This window comes from Gymnoscopelus microlampas (genome assembly GCF_963454915.1).
Source record: "Gymnoscopelus microlampas genome assembly, chromosome: 1".
Lineage (NCBI taxonomy): Eukaryota > Metazoa > Chordata > Actinopteri > Myctophiformes > Myctophidae > Gymnoscopelus > Gymnoscopelus microlampas.
In genome coordinates this window covers 11,542,272-11,556,467 of record NC_139962.1, presented here as the reverse complement: position 1 = coordinate 11,556,467, position 14,196 = coordinate 11,542,272, and the positions used below count along the sequence as shown (strand labels likewise).

The 14,196-nt window shown below is 41.2% G+C and overlaps 1 protein-coding gene across 1 annotated transcript; it reads right to left on the bottom strand.

Annotated features, from left to right (window-relative positions):
• Nucleotides 1-297: 297 nt before the first annotated feature.
• LOC311038537 (piwi-like protein 1) lies at nt 298-13,285 on the bottom strand (the record flags this gene model as incomplete). Its single annotated transcript, XM_084048110.1, has 20 exons — nt 298-619; nt 704-851; nt 1,460-1,585; nt 1,907-2,060; nt 2,480-2,550; nt 3,149-3,252; nt 3,591-3,791; nt 4,387-4,459; nt 4,928-5,115; nt 5,411-5,525; nt 6,813-6,930; nt 7,460-7,589; nt 7,988-8,096; nt 8,826-9,023; nt 9,257-9,337; nt 10,413-10,534; nt 10,691-10,905; nt 12,225-12,353; nt 12,725-12,833; nt 13,208-13,285. 20 exons carry the CDS (start codon nt 13,283-13,285, stop codon nt 503-505), a joined length of 2,586 nt encoding a protein of 861 aa, XP_083904236.1. The 3' UTR covers nt 298-502.
• Nucleotides 13,286-14,196: the final 911 nt, after the last annotated feature.

The following is a 14,196-nucleotide window of genomic DNA, read 5'->3' as shown; positions in this document are numbered from 1 at the left end:
TACAATGATAAAACTGACGCATCATTTGAGATTGGGGTTGCAACACTTAATTGAACTAATCAATTATTTAAAAAAAAATAGTTTAATAAAACAATCGATTCATAAATCGAGTTTGGGGTATGTCATTAGGCAAAAAAAATCAAAGGCTTTCAAAAACCTTCACAACTAGTGAAAATGGCCGAAATACAAGCTCACGCATTGAGCATACCCTGACGTACAGTTCTCCTAAGGGGTGGTTCTGGTTACAATAGAAACGCAAAAAAAACAAAAAACACTTTTCTGTAAAGTTTCAGTGTAGGCGACAGCGTTACAGCTACATACAAAGTCAGTGGCGGTGTGAGTGCAGGGTTACACAGGTAGAAGTGGTAGTCGTCAGGGTTACAGGTAGAAGAGGTAGTCGTCAGGGTTACAGGTAGAAAAGGTAGTCGTCAGGGTAACAGGTAGAAGAGGTAGTCGTCAGGTAGAAGAGGTAGTCGTCAGGTAGAAGAGGTGGTCATCAGAGTTACAGGTAGAAGAGGTAGTCATCCAGGTGGACGCTGGGCTGCCTGTGGATGCTCTGACCCACAAGGAAAGCCAGCTTGTGTGCGTACTGGCAGGGAGCTGGAACACGGATGATCCCCTGAAAAGCAAAATACAGGGAAACATTAAATGTTGGTAAGATTCTTATGTCGTCGCTGTCTTTAGGTGAGACAGACCAGCTTACCTGCCAGTTGTAGTACATGTGGCAGAGTTTGTAGGTCAGTCGCTGCATGTGGTCCGGCTTCAGTCCGCTGGTGTCGTACACGACATTGTAGTGGGTAGGGGAGACACTTCCCATGCGAACGGCCTGGCTCACAATGTAGAAGTCGTACCTGGGAGTAAGATTGCAACCATTCTTTTGTTAAAGGATGTTCAACACATCGAGTGCCATAAACGGTCCGGACCGTTTTTGACCCAATTCTATTTTTGTACGAGGAGCCCACGTGGGGCGCTAAAACGAAACTTTGGGATCATCCAAGGAGTTTCTGAGGAGGAGAGGCTGGATGTGGCTCCATGTCAAAAATCCTTCCGGTCGGTCATTCCAATGTTATCTCCTTGACTAAAAGCTTAATATCTCCATTTCTTTTTAACGTGGTGGAAGCGAGCCGTTTTCGCTCGGCGATCACGCTGCAATGGAGGATCGCGTTGGAAATATTATTGTTCCAGGCGTTAGTCGGGACCCTCCGCCGTCTCGCACGCTTTGTTTACATGCACTTCCGCGTCGGGGCTTCTACAGCACGAAACGTATAACGTAAGTGGATAGAAGAAATGCAGGCACTCAACGTATAATATTTTAATAAACCTCTGGCACCCAATGTGTTAAAGGATGTTTAAGATGAAACAAAACAAAAACACTTCTAAATGTTCTAATCAACCCTCATGTGGGTATTCTAATTGTTTCTGTGGGGTGGAAACATTGTGATGCATTTCTAAAGCTTACCATTCAGGCCTGGTGACATCTGTGTCAACAACAGTTCCAGGGGGAGGGTTGGACAACTTGCCATTGAGGAAGGCAAAGAACCTCTGGCAGACGCGCTTCTTCACTACCACCATAGTCAACTTGGGCCTAGAACAGAGGACAAGGTTATAGTTGGAGACCAGAAACCGTTTTTTGCATTTCATAGTGCACCTCGTTGCTGTCGGTGGAAACCTTGTATGTCTACAACCATTACCTTCAGCTGATATTGTGGTAACCAGTGTTTTAACAGCCGAGCCATAATGCCATTAAAGATTGGACTTGTCGTTCTCAACTATTTTCTGTCATATGCATTCATGTCTACAAAAGGTTCCTTGGTTAGATGACTAGAATCAAAGCCAACAATGCTCTTCCCAGGAAAAAACACTGGTCTAGATAATAGAGAAGACTTTGGACATGTAAGGTTCTTACACGTAGTCTGTTCCCATGGATTTGATGGAAGCCAGCAGCTGGGGAACCTCATAGTCAACCACAGTGGACAGCATGCCATCTCCTACTCCATCTCTGAAGACAATGATGCGGGCAGGCAACTGGTTGTTGAACTTGTAGAATGATTTGAGAGCACCTGGAAAAAGAAATGTACATTCCATCTCAGATAGGAGTGCAAAAGTTAATCGAACTTATCGATTTAAAAAGAATCCATACAGTCATCGAATAATCGATTGGTAATCCCTATTTTGAGCATGTCATATGCGAAAACTTTCAAAAAAAACTTAAAATTGCAATCTACAAGCTTGTAGATCTACTAGTTTCACCTACTATTTTCACCTAATAATAAAACAAGTGGTTATTGTTCTTTTATATACACATACAAACGTGCTTCTATTCGGTTCATCAAAAAGGTCATCGATAGAATAATCGCAAAGAAAATAATCTGATAGTTGCAGCCGTAGTCTCAGAAATGTTAGGCCGAAATCGAATGAATGGGGGCACAGTCGGCCTTTGAATGAACAGAAGCGCAGAACATTTATGAACCCAACTTACCGACGAAGGCCATTTTCAATCCATCCATGAGTTCCTGTCCTCTGTCCTGCAGAACACACTTGGAGTACCACCTATTCAACAGCACAGACATTTGAATATTTAAGGACACCACCACCAAGCAGTTTCTGACCTCCTCACTATTGGTTCTACAGGTACATGTGTAAGACCTGTCTCCTAAATACCCAAAATGTTAATTATATACTTTGATCATCCCAGTTTTCAGGGCCTGGTTAACTACCAATAGCATGAAGCAGGTATGACAGCTTAACTATAAAAGCATGAGATGAGTTGCAATGTTATAACTCTGGAGCATTCATAAGTGAGTTGCGAGCCCCCGCTTTGTTTTTACAGTTTGGCTCAGCACCAAGAAACCGATAATGAGTTATTTTTTCTTTGAATGTTAACACATAAGTACAACATCTAACACCAGCAGCGTTTAGTGACTGGCAGTCATTTATTTCTATAGCTGACTACAGTAAGCGACATATAGATTAATAATAGATAGCTTCCAGACAAGCGGCCATTGCTCTTCCAACTTTCCGCTTCGTCCAAACTACAGTACGTTAACACCACCCACAAGCTAGCTTTAGTGACAGTAACTTGTAAACACACAGGCAAAATCACTGGCGCTGTGAGCACAGGGTAAGACTGATGTGACTACATACTAACCTGGTCATGCCCTGGTTCAGACTGGCCACCAGAGCACCAATGGACCTCTTTCCAGCAACGGTGTCATGGTAACAGTCGATTCCCACAATCATCAGCTGCTTGAGCTGCAAAAACAGGGAGGAATACCAATAACTGACTTAAACTTGTTCATGTAGGTTGATCAAATAGTCATGCAGAATTTCTTTAATTGAAAAATTCTTACAGATTTTATAATGCACTAAATCGATTATTCCGATTAAACACTTAACCCTGTAATATACTTTGTTGTATAATGGTGACATACAACAATAGCCAAATTTACCTTTCTACATTGTTCATTAATCGTATACGAGACAAAGGTTTGGAATAATCGTAATAATCGTGTAGACTGTATGCCCCCCCCCCCCACTCCATTTATGCACTTCTCACAACTTAAAATGTATTCTGTGACAGGGGGACTAACAGGGATCTCAAGTGACCACAGCTCTCCTCCCATCTTGCAGGCCATCTGCAGTGCAATCTTGGTGGCGATGGTGATTAGGGCTTGTGGACGGCCGAGGGTGCGAGACAACACACACTGACTGGGGGTAGGGCACTCCACACAGAGGTACTTCTTGACGGTGTCGTATTTGTCCTTCTTATTGCTGGGGAGGATCACTACCACCTGTGAGAATAGACCAAATGACAACACCAACAACAGTTCCATGTTAATATTATGGGTAAACACAGGTCACCGAGTTAATTATGGACTGTGGCTCATTCAATTACAATGCAAGTGCTTCTGAGGATTATTACCCACAACGGCAGTGGTTTTGATCAGTCAGGATCTGCCATGTCCACTGTTTCCCCTACCTTTAACTTGAAGGTGTCTTAGGTGTTTAATTTAAGAACCGAAATGTACATTTATATTAATAAGCTCATTTATGTGCACCAGTTTCTACTGCGTCATTTCTCTCCTACTCTGCGTTTTGCCAAGAGACTCTTACCAACAGCTTGCTTAGGCTCTGCGGATCCACAGACAGACTCTGCTTTGTTTGCTTTGGCTTATGTTGCTGAGGTTTTCTCTTCATATCTTATACTTGGATTGGTTTAATTAATGATTGTTATAATTATACAACACCATGCGTTGTGAGATTGTAGATATATTTTTAGGCTATTTTCTGTGAACTTGCTGCAACACCATCGTACAATGAAGTATAATTATGTTTCAGTTTCCAGACTTAATAAAAAGGTTAAATCTTGAGTTTTTAATCACTTACCATCTGGGTCTCCTGTGTTACATTTTGCTGCAAGGCTCTGAGGAGCGCCTCCTGCCGGTCATCATATTCCACCCTTTAAAAAAGGAAACAATTGTTTAACCTGTCAACGCTTAACTGTGTGCAAAGTACGCATTTAAAGGTTTTATTTAAAAAAACATAGTTGCAGGGTCTGCCAAAGTACTTCACAACAGGACAAAAGTACAATTTAAGAATTTAGGAACGCTCTTATCCAGATCAACTTACAAGCACGATATTGGAATATGCAGAGTGAACTCTAGTCAATAAACAAGGTAAATAATCACATTATGTAAATAGAATGCAGAACAGTATAGTCCCCAATATAACTAGCATACCAGGTAAACAATGAACTCAACATCTGTCTTAAACAACAACTGATGTATAGCAGGCTATGCGACTATTTTAAACAAGACGGATGTTTTAAAATGTGATTATTGCTCACACTACTTGCTAGTCGTTATGCATTTATTTGATACCGATATTGACATGTGGTTAATGATCAACTTCAACGTAAATAACTCACATGGTAGGTCTGTCCACTTTAATGCCCAAAGGACCTGAGACCTTGCCCAAGGTCTGTACAAGGGTCTGGGCGTCGTTGGCATTGCGTCTGGTGCAGAACACCACCCATTTCTGCAGTGGGGGGGCCTTGATGATAGGAAGCCCTTTCATCTCCCTGGACCAGTCAGCTTGCATGGGGTTGTAGTCAAACTGTGTTGAAAACAAAAAGCAATAGCCAAGTTTGACCCAACTGCTTAACCACATTCTGAACAGGTTTTACATGAGAAGACCTTGTTTGACTCATGACTTTTGATAAACAATTTGGCTGAAGATTAACAAAAAATAATATCAAGATGGGTCAACAGTTACATAAGGTTAAATATCGGTACAAAGACTATATCTATTCTTCTTCTTATAGATGGGAAAGGACAGACTATTTTCTATATTCTTCCTGACTTGCACGTTTCCTGACAAAACCTGAGAGCAATTTATTTTGCTTTTATACCGAACGGGAGCCCTGGAAAATCCTCTCAGATTGAAGAACTCTGCCCTTTATGTTCAGGAGCTCTTTATCGAAGTTGAGTCCCCAGGTATTCAGCTCCGCCTGGGCTTGAGTGTTCCTAAAAACAGGACAAGGTTATTAGAGTTAACTAAAATAATTAAAAAATGATTTTAATGATCACATTGATATTAAATCATTTATATAAAGAAATACATTTACAAATTTTATTTTCATTGTGATATTGATGAATAAGAACTTAAGTATACTACATTAGTTACATTGATCCAAGCCAGAACAAAATCGATTGATTAAAATAAAAATGCTCTGAAAATGCACGCTGCCCACCATCTGACCACTTTACACTTGCCGTGTTAAAGGGCAAGACCACTTTGGTAGAGGTTTGGGTTGTTGACATGATGTAAGTCCAAGGTGGACAAGAAATCAAAAATAATTGCTCTATTGACTAGAAATTAGCAATTAAAAAAATGCTCCTCAAAGACTTACATGGTACGGTGAAAAAGCCATAAAAGTCACTCTTTTAGCTCGTAAACGAACGCAAACAAACTTGATTCAGACAATATAGAACATCAAAAACCCAGCACTGTTTGTTTTTTAATAGAAATGTTAACTTCCTGTTGATTTAGCCATTTTTATTAAGAGGAAAACCCGGACTGGATCCGCGGCTCCAGATCTTCAAATAGTAAAATCAGCAGGAAGTTGACATTTCTATACAAACAAGTAACAGTACAGGGTTTGGTGATGTTCTATATTGTCTGAATCAGCTTTGTGTTAGTTTACGGGCTAAAAGAGTGACCTTTGAGAGCTGTTTTACCATACCATGTTAAGGGGAATTTTGCCCCACGGTTTTCTTACCTTTTCTATGTTATGGTATCCTTGGATGAATGGTACAGTAGAAACAATTACCTTAAGTCTCGCTAGACAAGATTGAAATCTCATCTAGCAAGACTTCGGTGGGGCGCATTCAAGACAATCACGTTGCATAGTGTTCTGTCACTATGAACATCAGATCTCACCAAAAAATAAAAAGCTATCAAAATAGGCCATCTAGCGCAAGGCCCATTGGCGAGCGTTTTTGGCTGTGGCGGACCCAGGATCACGCTATGATATTTTTCTACTGTCCCATTCATCCCATCATAAAATCATAGAAAAGGTAAGAAAACTGTGGGGCAAAATTCCCCTTTAAGTCAATGAGGGGCATATTTTGAATTATCAATTTCTAATCAATGGAGTTACACCATGGCAAGGCAACTACACAACCAAAAACTCTACCAAAGTGTTCAGATGGGTGGGCCCTGAACACTTGATATAAGTGGACCCTGATCCAGAAAAGGCTGGTTATCACTGTTGTACACATCAGCAAAACATGGTAATGTGTGTGACCTACCCATGAATGTTGCCGGCAAACTGTTTGAGGCGACTTTCTCTCTGCTCAGGGGTCAGTCTGGTCTGAGCGGACAGGTCCTTCATGATGTTGAAGTCAGCACGCATCTTGTCAGTCAGACCTGTGGGCAGCGCCGGTTTGTTTTCAGTGGTTGGAAAGTAACCAAGTACCATTTACTCAAGTACTCTACTTAAGTGCAATTTGGAGGTACTTGTACTTTACTTGAGTCCATTTTTAGATACTTTATACTTCTACTCAACTACATCTCAGAGTCAAACACGGCTTTGAACCAACTTTGGTTCAAAGCATCTTCATACACTGACTCAGTGTTCTCAAACTTTTTCATGTCAAGGACCCCCAAACACCATTTGAAAATATTTTGTGCCAGGGATCCCATACAAAATCTTTCAAAACTATGTCTCCCCCCTCCCTGAAAATAGCCAATCTACAAGCTAACAACGCATTGCATCTACGATGCGTTGTGATCGGCTATTAAATGTCCTATTTAGATACATTTTAGGTGGTTAAACAAAATTGTTTTGGGGACCCCCTGGAACCCCCTTCAATGTCCCCACTTTGAGAACCACTGATGTATTCAGACGGTTATGTTTTCCCTTTGAGAGAAGAGCAGAGCAGAGGAGCTGGCATACCTGTAAGGAAGCAGAGTTCTGGGATCAGCATGGCTGGTCCAGGGGGAGGTCCTCCAGAAGGACCTCTCTTGTTCTTCAGCTGGCTGACCAACAGCGCCTGGTCACTGCACCGGATGTCCAGGCTATATTGCTTCAAGATACATTCAATAATTAGTCAAGTGTAGACTAGGGGTGCAACAGTTCACAAACCAATCTATTATTACATTTAAAGTATCTATTAATAATCAATCCCCATGTTGGGCATGTTGTGTTTTTGAATTTTTTTTCCTTACAATGATAGAAGAAAACATAAAAAAAAAACGTTCCAACGTCACGATACGCGCTGTGAGCTTGTAGATCTGATGTTTTGACGAATGCAATACAGTATAAAACAGGGCGTAAGTGGTTAATTAATTTGTTGATATATTAAGAATATACACTGTACATCAATTCATCTAAAAAGTAATCAATAGAATAATGGCTAAGAAAAAAATCGATAGTTGCAGCATTCCCTAAAGCAGTACAATTGTTCCCAGCAGAAAAACCTACAGTCTTGTAGTAGTCCTTGAAGGAGATCTCAGTGTCTGCCCTGGTGAACGTGTTGTTCGGAGTGTGATCCCATGCAATGTCATCAATCCTGTACGTTTTGTTGTTGTACCTGAGGAATGTAAAAAACAAATTCTGGTGTTTCTGGTGACATACACACACAGCATTTATACACTGCATTATAGAAACTCATTAGCATTCATTTCAGGTGAAAACATTCACATGTGCTGTTTTTGTCTGCTTGCCTAGTGTTGAAACCATTTTTAGGGGAGTACCTTGCGTTTCAACTGGGAAGAAATTCTTTGATGGACAGGCTAAAATGTTTAGATTGTGTACAATTAAGCTGTAATAAATGGACATCAAGTCTGTTTCTCTTGGCTGCCTGTCAAGCACTGCTGCTGACTGTTGGTGTGATGTGGGGGTCACTAAATCTACAATATAGTTCCTCAGCACAAAACAATGATTTTGTTTATACATACTGTAGGTTGATCATGTTTGTATTCTCTTAAATGCAGACCTATTAATATATCACTGTAGGAGAGCTGTGAACCAGCATTGGATCCACTGTAACACATTTCTGCAGCCATCCCCAGCATGGTTGACAGGGGGCCAAGAGAAAACAGAGGCTCGGCATACTTACAGTATATAAGTTAGATTGCACGTTGCTAGATTGGGGTAATTTTACACAAACGGCTAGATTAAAACTTTGTAATCAATATGCACTACTTTCCCCAGTCATTTATGTCAGATTTATGTCAATCACAAATGCAACACAGCCACTAAGCTCATTTGTGACATTCCCACAGGCGTTAAGTGGAGCAAACATGGCGCTTTCATTTACTTTGTGAGGACGATGAGGCCGACCAGCTCCTTGGTGCAGGCCTCTCTGAAGTGCTGCATTGGACACTGCTGCTTGAGGTTGGTCATGAAGTCCAGCACAGTCTCACTGCGCAGCACCTTGTGACTCACATCGGCACACATCATGATGCCCGACTCGTACTGCAAGATGCTGGTTTGGTAGCCAGGCCAGATCGTCAATCTTTGAAGAGAAAGATAGTTTCAATTACGGTATTTTTCAATTTCCAACCTGTTCAATCTTCAGCTATCAATAGCAAGGTTACTACTGTACGTTTGCAGTGTGTGAACAAAATCCCGCAAATATGGTCACCACCAAATCGGGAGCGGCCAAATACATCTATTTGGGGGTCCTTGATATGAAAAGGTTGGAGAACCCTGCTGTACAAGACTAGATGAGTGAGATTCATACAGTACCTGTGCTGTGGGATGTTCAGTGGGTCATTGGGGTTGTAGTAGTGCCGTCCAATCTGCTGCATGTTCAGCATTCTCAGGATCCTAATGAATTCCACAAGTATCAAGTTCAATTTGTAGAACGCTGCTGTCGGCAGAAACCATGCAACTCCTTATTTCAATTTTTTTAGAGTTCTCTCTTGTATACCAATGCTCCATTACACAAAATAAAAGATCATAAATCAGCTATTTCCGCTAGATGTTTAAGACTTTAAACTTAGAGTGGTTAAGTGTGTCTGCAGGTTTTTTAAATATTGAATCAATAAAAAGGATTAACTAGACCTCGTGCCTAAATAACAACATTGGATACATTTGAACACAGGTAATTTTTTCCGACAGTTTTGGACACGTTTGTTTCTCACCCGACAGACGAAATGGAGACTGAACTAATGGTAGAATTTGAATGTTAAGTGAAGGAGCAGTCATTCACAGAGTTTAGTTAACATTATGTTCACTGAGCAAACGTTTTACCAGCACCCCGCTTCACACTGATAGCTATTCACATTTTGTATACAGTTACAGCCAGGACTGGGGCAGTTGGGGGGTTAGGTGCCTTGAGGCATTTAATGTGTATTGAGGGAGGGATGATGCTCATTCACTTTGCCACCCAGTATTTTTACAGTCAAGACTTCTTAAATGTGCAGTTCTTATGCTCACGTTTTAAGTTCTTATGCCAACAAGTGTGTCGTCCATGTAGTTTGAAGCATGAAAGACAGTTATATCATCAACTTCACTTTGGCAACGCAAGTCACACCAATACTCTCAACTGCATCAAACCCATGGTCCTAAAATGCTCATTCAGTGCAGCATGTTGTTACTGTCGGGCAGAAACCTTGTGTCTCCATATTTCAAATTTGTAATGTTTTTTTGTAAATGAATGCCCTACATCATACAAGAGCATCACGCCATCAAGTAGCGAAAAAAGCCAATTGTGACTCATTGGATCCACTGGAACACTCCCCCCCCCCCCCCCCCCCCCCCCCAACTTCCTGAAAAGTAACTGTTTCAGACATACAAAGTTTCTGCCTGGCAGTGGCAATATTTTTCTGTTACATGGCACATCTAAATACTCCCATATTGGAAATGAGCTGCATTTTGAACTGTGAAGTGTAGGACAGACCTTCTAAAGATGATGTTGTAGAACTGAAGGCACGCTGGTGAGGTGGGGGGCAGCTCATTGGTCAGTGTAACAGTTATTCGGACCTTCTCTCCCATCCGGGTTTCACTGTGCAACACCGTCTCCTAAACACAAGTAAAGGAATCATCAGTAGGGCTGGAGTGGTGGTGGTTTCGAAGACAAATATTGTACTTTTGAAATGCTTCTGCACTTAAAAGTACTCATCTGTTCCATGTCAGATGTGACCATTTGGATTTTAGTCAATTTTAGAAAAGGAGTACCTTGTTGTGAAGTCTGCGAGGCAGAAAGAGGAGGGCCCCATCGAAGGAGCGTGCCGTGCCAAGCGCCTCATCATGCTGATAGAGAAGGGCACTACGCAGGCGGCGTGACTCCATGGGAGGGCTGTAGTCCACATGGTACTGATAGAGAGCCCACTGGGGACGGGATATGATCTGCAGGAAGTTGGCTTTCAACTGAATGGCAGAGCCAGTGGTGCCTGGGAAAGCAAGTAGAGAATACAAAGTGGTAAAACAAAAGAAAATTAAATGCATTAATGTATGGCGGCATATTTTGGTTCTCATGTTTGCAGGTGTGGACTATACTGTGAAGCTCTCAAACAAAGCACACAGTGGGAAAGTTTGTCAGATTTTCACATTTTCTCAAAATAGAATGAAGGGGTTCATTTGAAAAAACAGTCAATTCACCCTTTTAACTACATGAGCCCAAGCATCCCTATGTTGCCCATGTTATAATAGGCGAACATTCAGCGAACATAGATCTACAAGCTAACAACGTGGCGCATTGTTTTTGGGCCAAGACATTTGGTATGTTGTGATCAACCTTCTGTCAAACTCTGTGCAGCCATGATTTTAAGTTTTCGTTTGAGGAGCGCTCATACGTGCAGTTCAGAAAGAGGTGGTTCAGTGAGTGAAAGGTTTGCACTCTTAATTCAAGGTTTACTTAAGCCAGGTACAAGAGGCCAGCATTTAAGTCCACAAATAACATTGGCTTGCACACACAGTAGGACGTTGAGGCTCTTTGGATGCAAAAACATATGTTTTACAGTTACTGTGCCCCTTAAGCATCACATCTTCATCAAATACTATGGTCAGGTCAATACTTTTAGAGTTGTATTGTAGTAAGTTGTATAGATGACTTGTAAATAAGATTGTCATCTCTTCTCTAAGAGTGATATGATGATAGAAAGATAAAAAAGATAATAATGATATTGGATTGATTCCATGTTTGTTAACTGCATGGAATGTATGTGTTTATATTGTGTGTTTATACTCATTTCCTTGCAGAACCTTTGACCACAACAGGGATGGTGGGCTGATTGATGGCACACACACTTCCTTATGATTGGCTACCAGTAATGGGCTGACAGCCTGCTTATAGCCAACATTAAACCTGCATTCAGTGTTGATGGTCTGAGGAAAAAAAACTTGTGTAACTTCTGTGTCACCTTTTTTCACTGTGCAATTTAAAATATAGATATGTTTTTGCCTCAACCTCCTTCTGTCAAGGTTCAAGCCTTTTCTATTATTTGTGCAAAGAGTTTGACAAAAAGTTGCTCATAACATGACAACTGTGAAACAAAGGATATGGTGCAATATTGGTGAGTTTATCATAATTTAATACGATCGGATGGGACTTTTCTGTTTATGAATGGGCTGTCAGTGGAGGGAATTGCAACTTAGATGCAGCTAGCCTCCAAGTTGCTTGCGAATAAGGATTGTGCAGCTTCTGTGTATTAGAACAATGTCATTTCTACATCATTGTGAACATGGCCAATTGGCCATGTCATATACAGACCAGACTTTGATTCTCTGACATGCTCCATCGCCTGTCTGGTGTGGACTCCTGCATCGGAAAAATCACGGCGACGTCCTCTTTCTCCAATCTTCACCTTCTGGAAACCCCCCGAAATCTGCAGCACTTCCTCTAAAAGGAATAACCCCCAAAACACCACAAGTTACAAATTACATTCCTTCTGCTTAAAGGACCACTTCGCCCATTTTCAACCTATCTTCATATAAATGGTCCGCACTAATGCTCATAATAAGATAACACAATTTCGGTCTACTCACTGTCTCAAAGGAGGGCTGTGGACACTTTATAAAACTGGCTACTAGTTCCTAGTCATCAGTAGGCAGGATTGGTCATTTCAAAAAAGATTTCAAAGTGTTTTTGTTGCAGCCTTAAATACATTAATGTTATTGCAACTTTTCCATGCACATTTTGACTAATGAAATGTTTATGAATCAATTAAAAGCAACAAAGTTTAAGCCTATAACATGAGATTCATACTGTACCTTCTGTAGTTGCAACAGCTCCTGGGGCAGTTTTCTGTCTTCCTCTGCCAGGCAGCTCACCCTCCACAGGTGGAGGAACAGCTGCTACTGCTGCTTCTTGAGCCGAGGTCTGAAGAAAACACACATTGCGTTATTAAGTACTCCCCTTTTTCCACAATACCACATTGTATTGTAAAGAGCGTGCCGATTTATCAGCTTAAATGTTTTGTGTTCCAGTTTTGAATTTTGTCTGCATATTTCTTTGTCATCACTTCCATTTGTTTATCCTGCATCGTGTGCAAGTTCTCTCTCCTGATTGGCTAAAATTGGTACAGTATCCCAACCTGAAAATGCTTTTTCTGTTGACCAAATAGCTGGACAGACAACTGCAACTCTATAGCAACGTCTACTATCAGAATATAGCTATTAACACTTATTTTAACAAAAGAAAATCATTTAAATGCACCATTACACTAAAGTCATAATGTTCTGCAGTGACATTACCATTGCAGCCATTCCAGGGGCTGCAGTCTCCTGACCACGTGCGCGCCCTCTGGATCTCGCTCGTGCACGTCCAGTCATTTTCACTCCGTATTAAATTTCTGCATTTGAAAAACAAATTATAAAAAATAGGTAGAACAACACACAGCAACTGAATGCATGCAGACAGGAACACTTAGTTGTAACACTTTTCACATTAAACAGGCATTTCTCTAAATCAAAATCACCTAATCTAGATCAGTAGTTTTCAAAGAGGGGTCCAGGACCCTCTGGGTTACTTGAGGTCAGAGGGGTTCCAATGGACCTTACAGGTTTGTAACTCTGGGAATGTACAAAACAGAACCAAATACCCTTTTGTTACACTCAAGAGTTATAGGGGTCCTTGAAATTAAAAGTTTGAGAACCACTTAGCCTTGGATCAAGACTATCATAGATTAGTTAAACTTGATAAAATACATGTATGATAGTTGTTACCAATGATACCAATGAAGGCTCTGTTCCATTCTGGTCAAACAGAGTCAGGGTGCTGATATTGTGCATGTTGGCTCACTGGAAAACACTGCTACACCAGTGGGTGTCAAAGTGTGGCCCAGGGACCCTCATGGTTCCTTGAGGGGGTTCCAAATGGATCCTTACGGGTGTGTATGTAAGTCTGAGAGTGTACAAATGGAACCAAATGGACCCGCATTTGGTTATATTTGTACACTCAGAGTTATGGGGTCCTTGAAATTAAAAAGTTTGAGAACCACTGTGCTACACTAAATGGAACAGAGACTTCATTGGTATAATTCAGGGGTCTTCAACAGGGGGTCCTCAGAGTTACTACAGGGGGGCCGCCAAATCTTTGTGATTTTTACATTAACCACTTGAACCCTAGCATCCCTATTCTGAGGAGAACTTTAGCCAAAAATAGCAGCAACAATTTGCAGCAACAAGGTTTGGTGTAGGGGAAAAAAGGAGCAGACCAAGTACAGAGTGGGTCAAGTTTACTT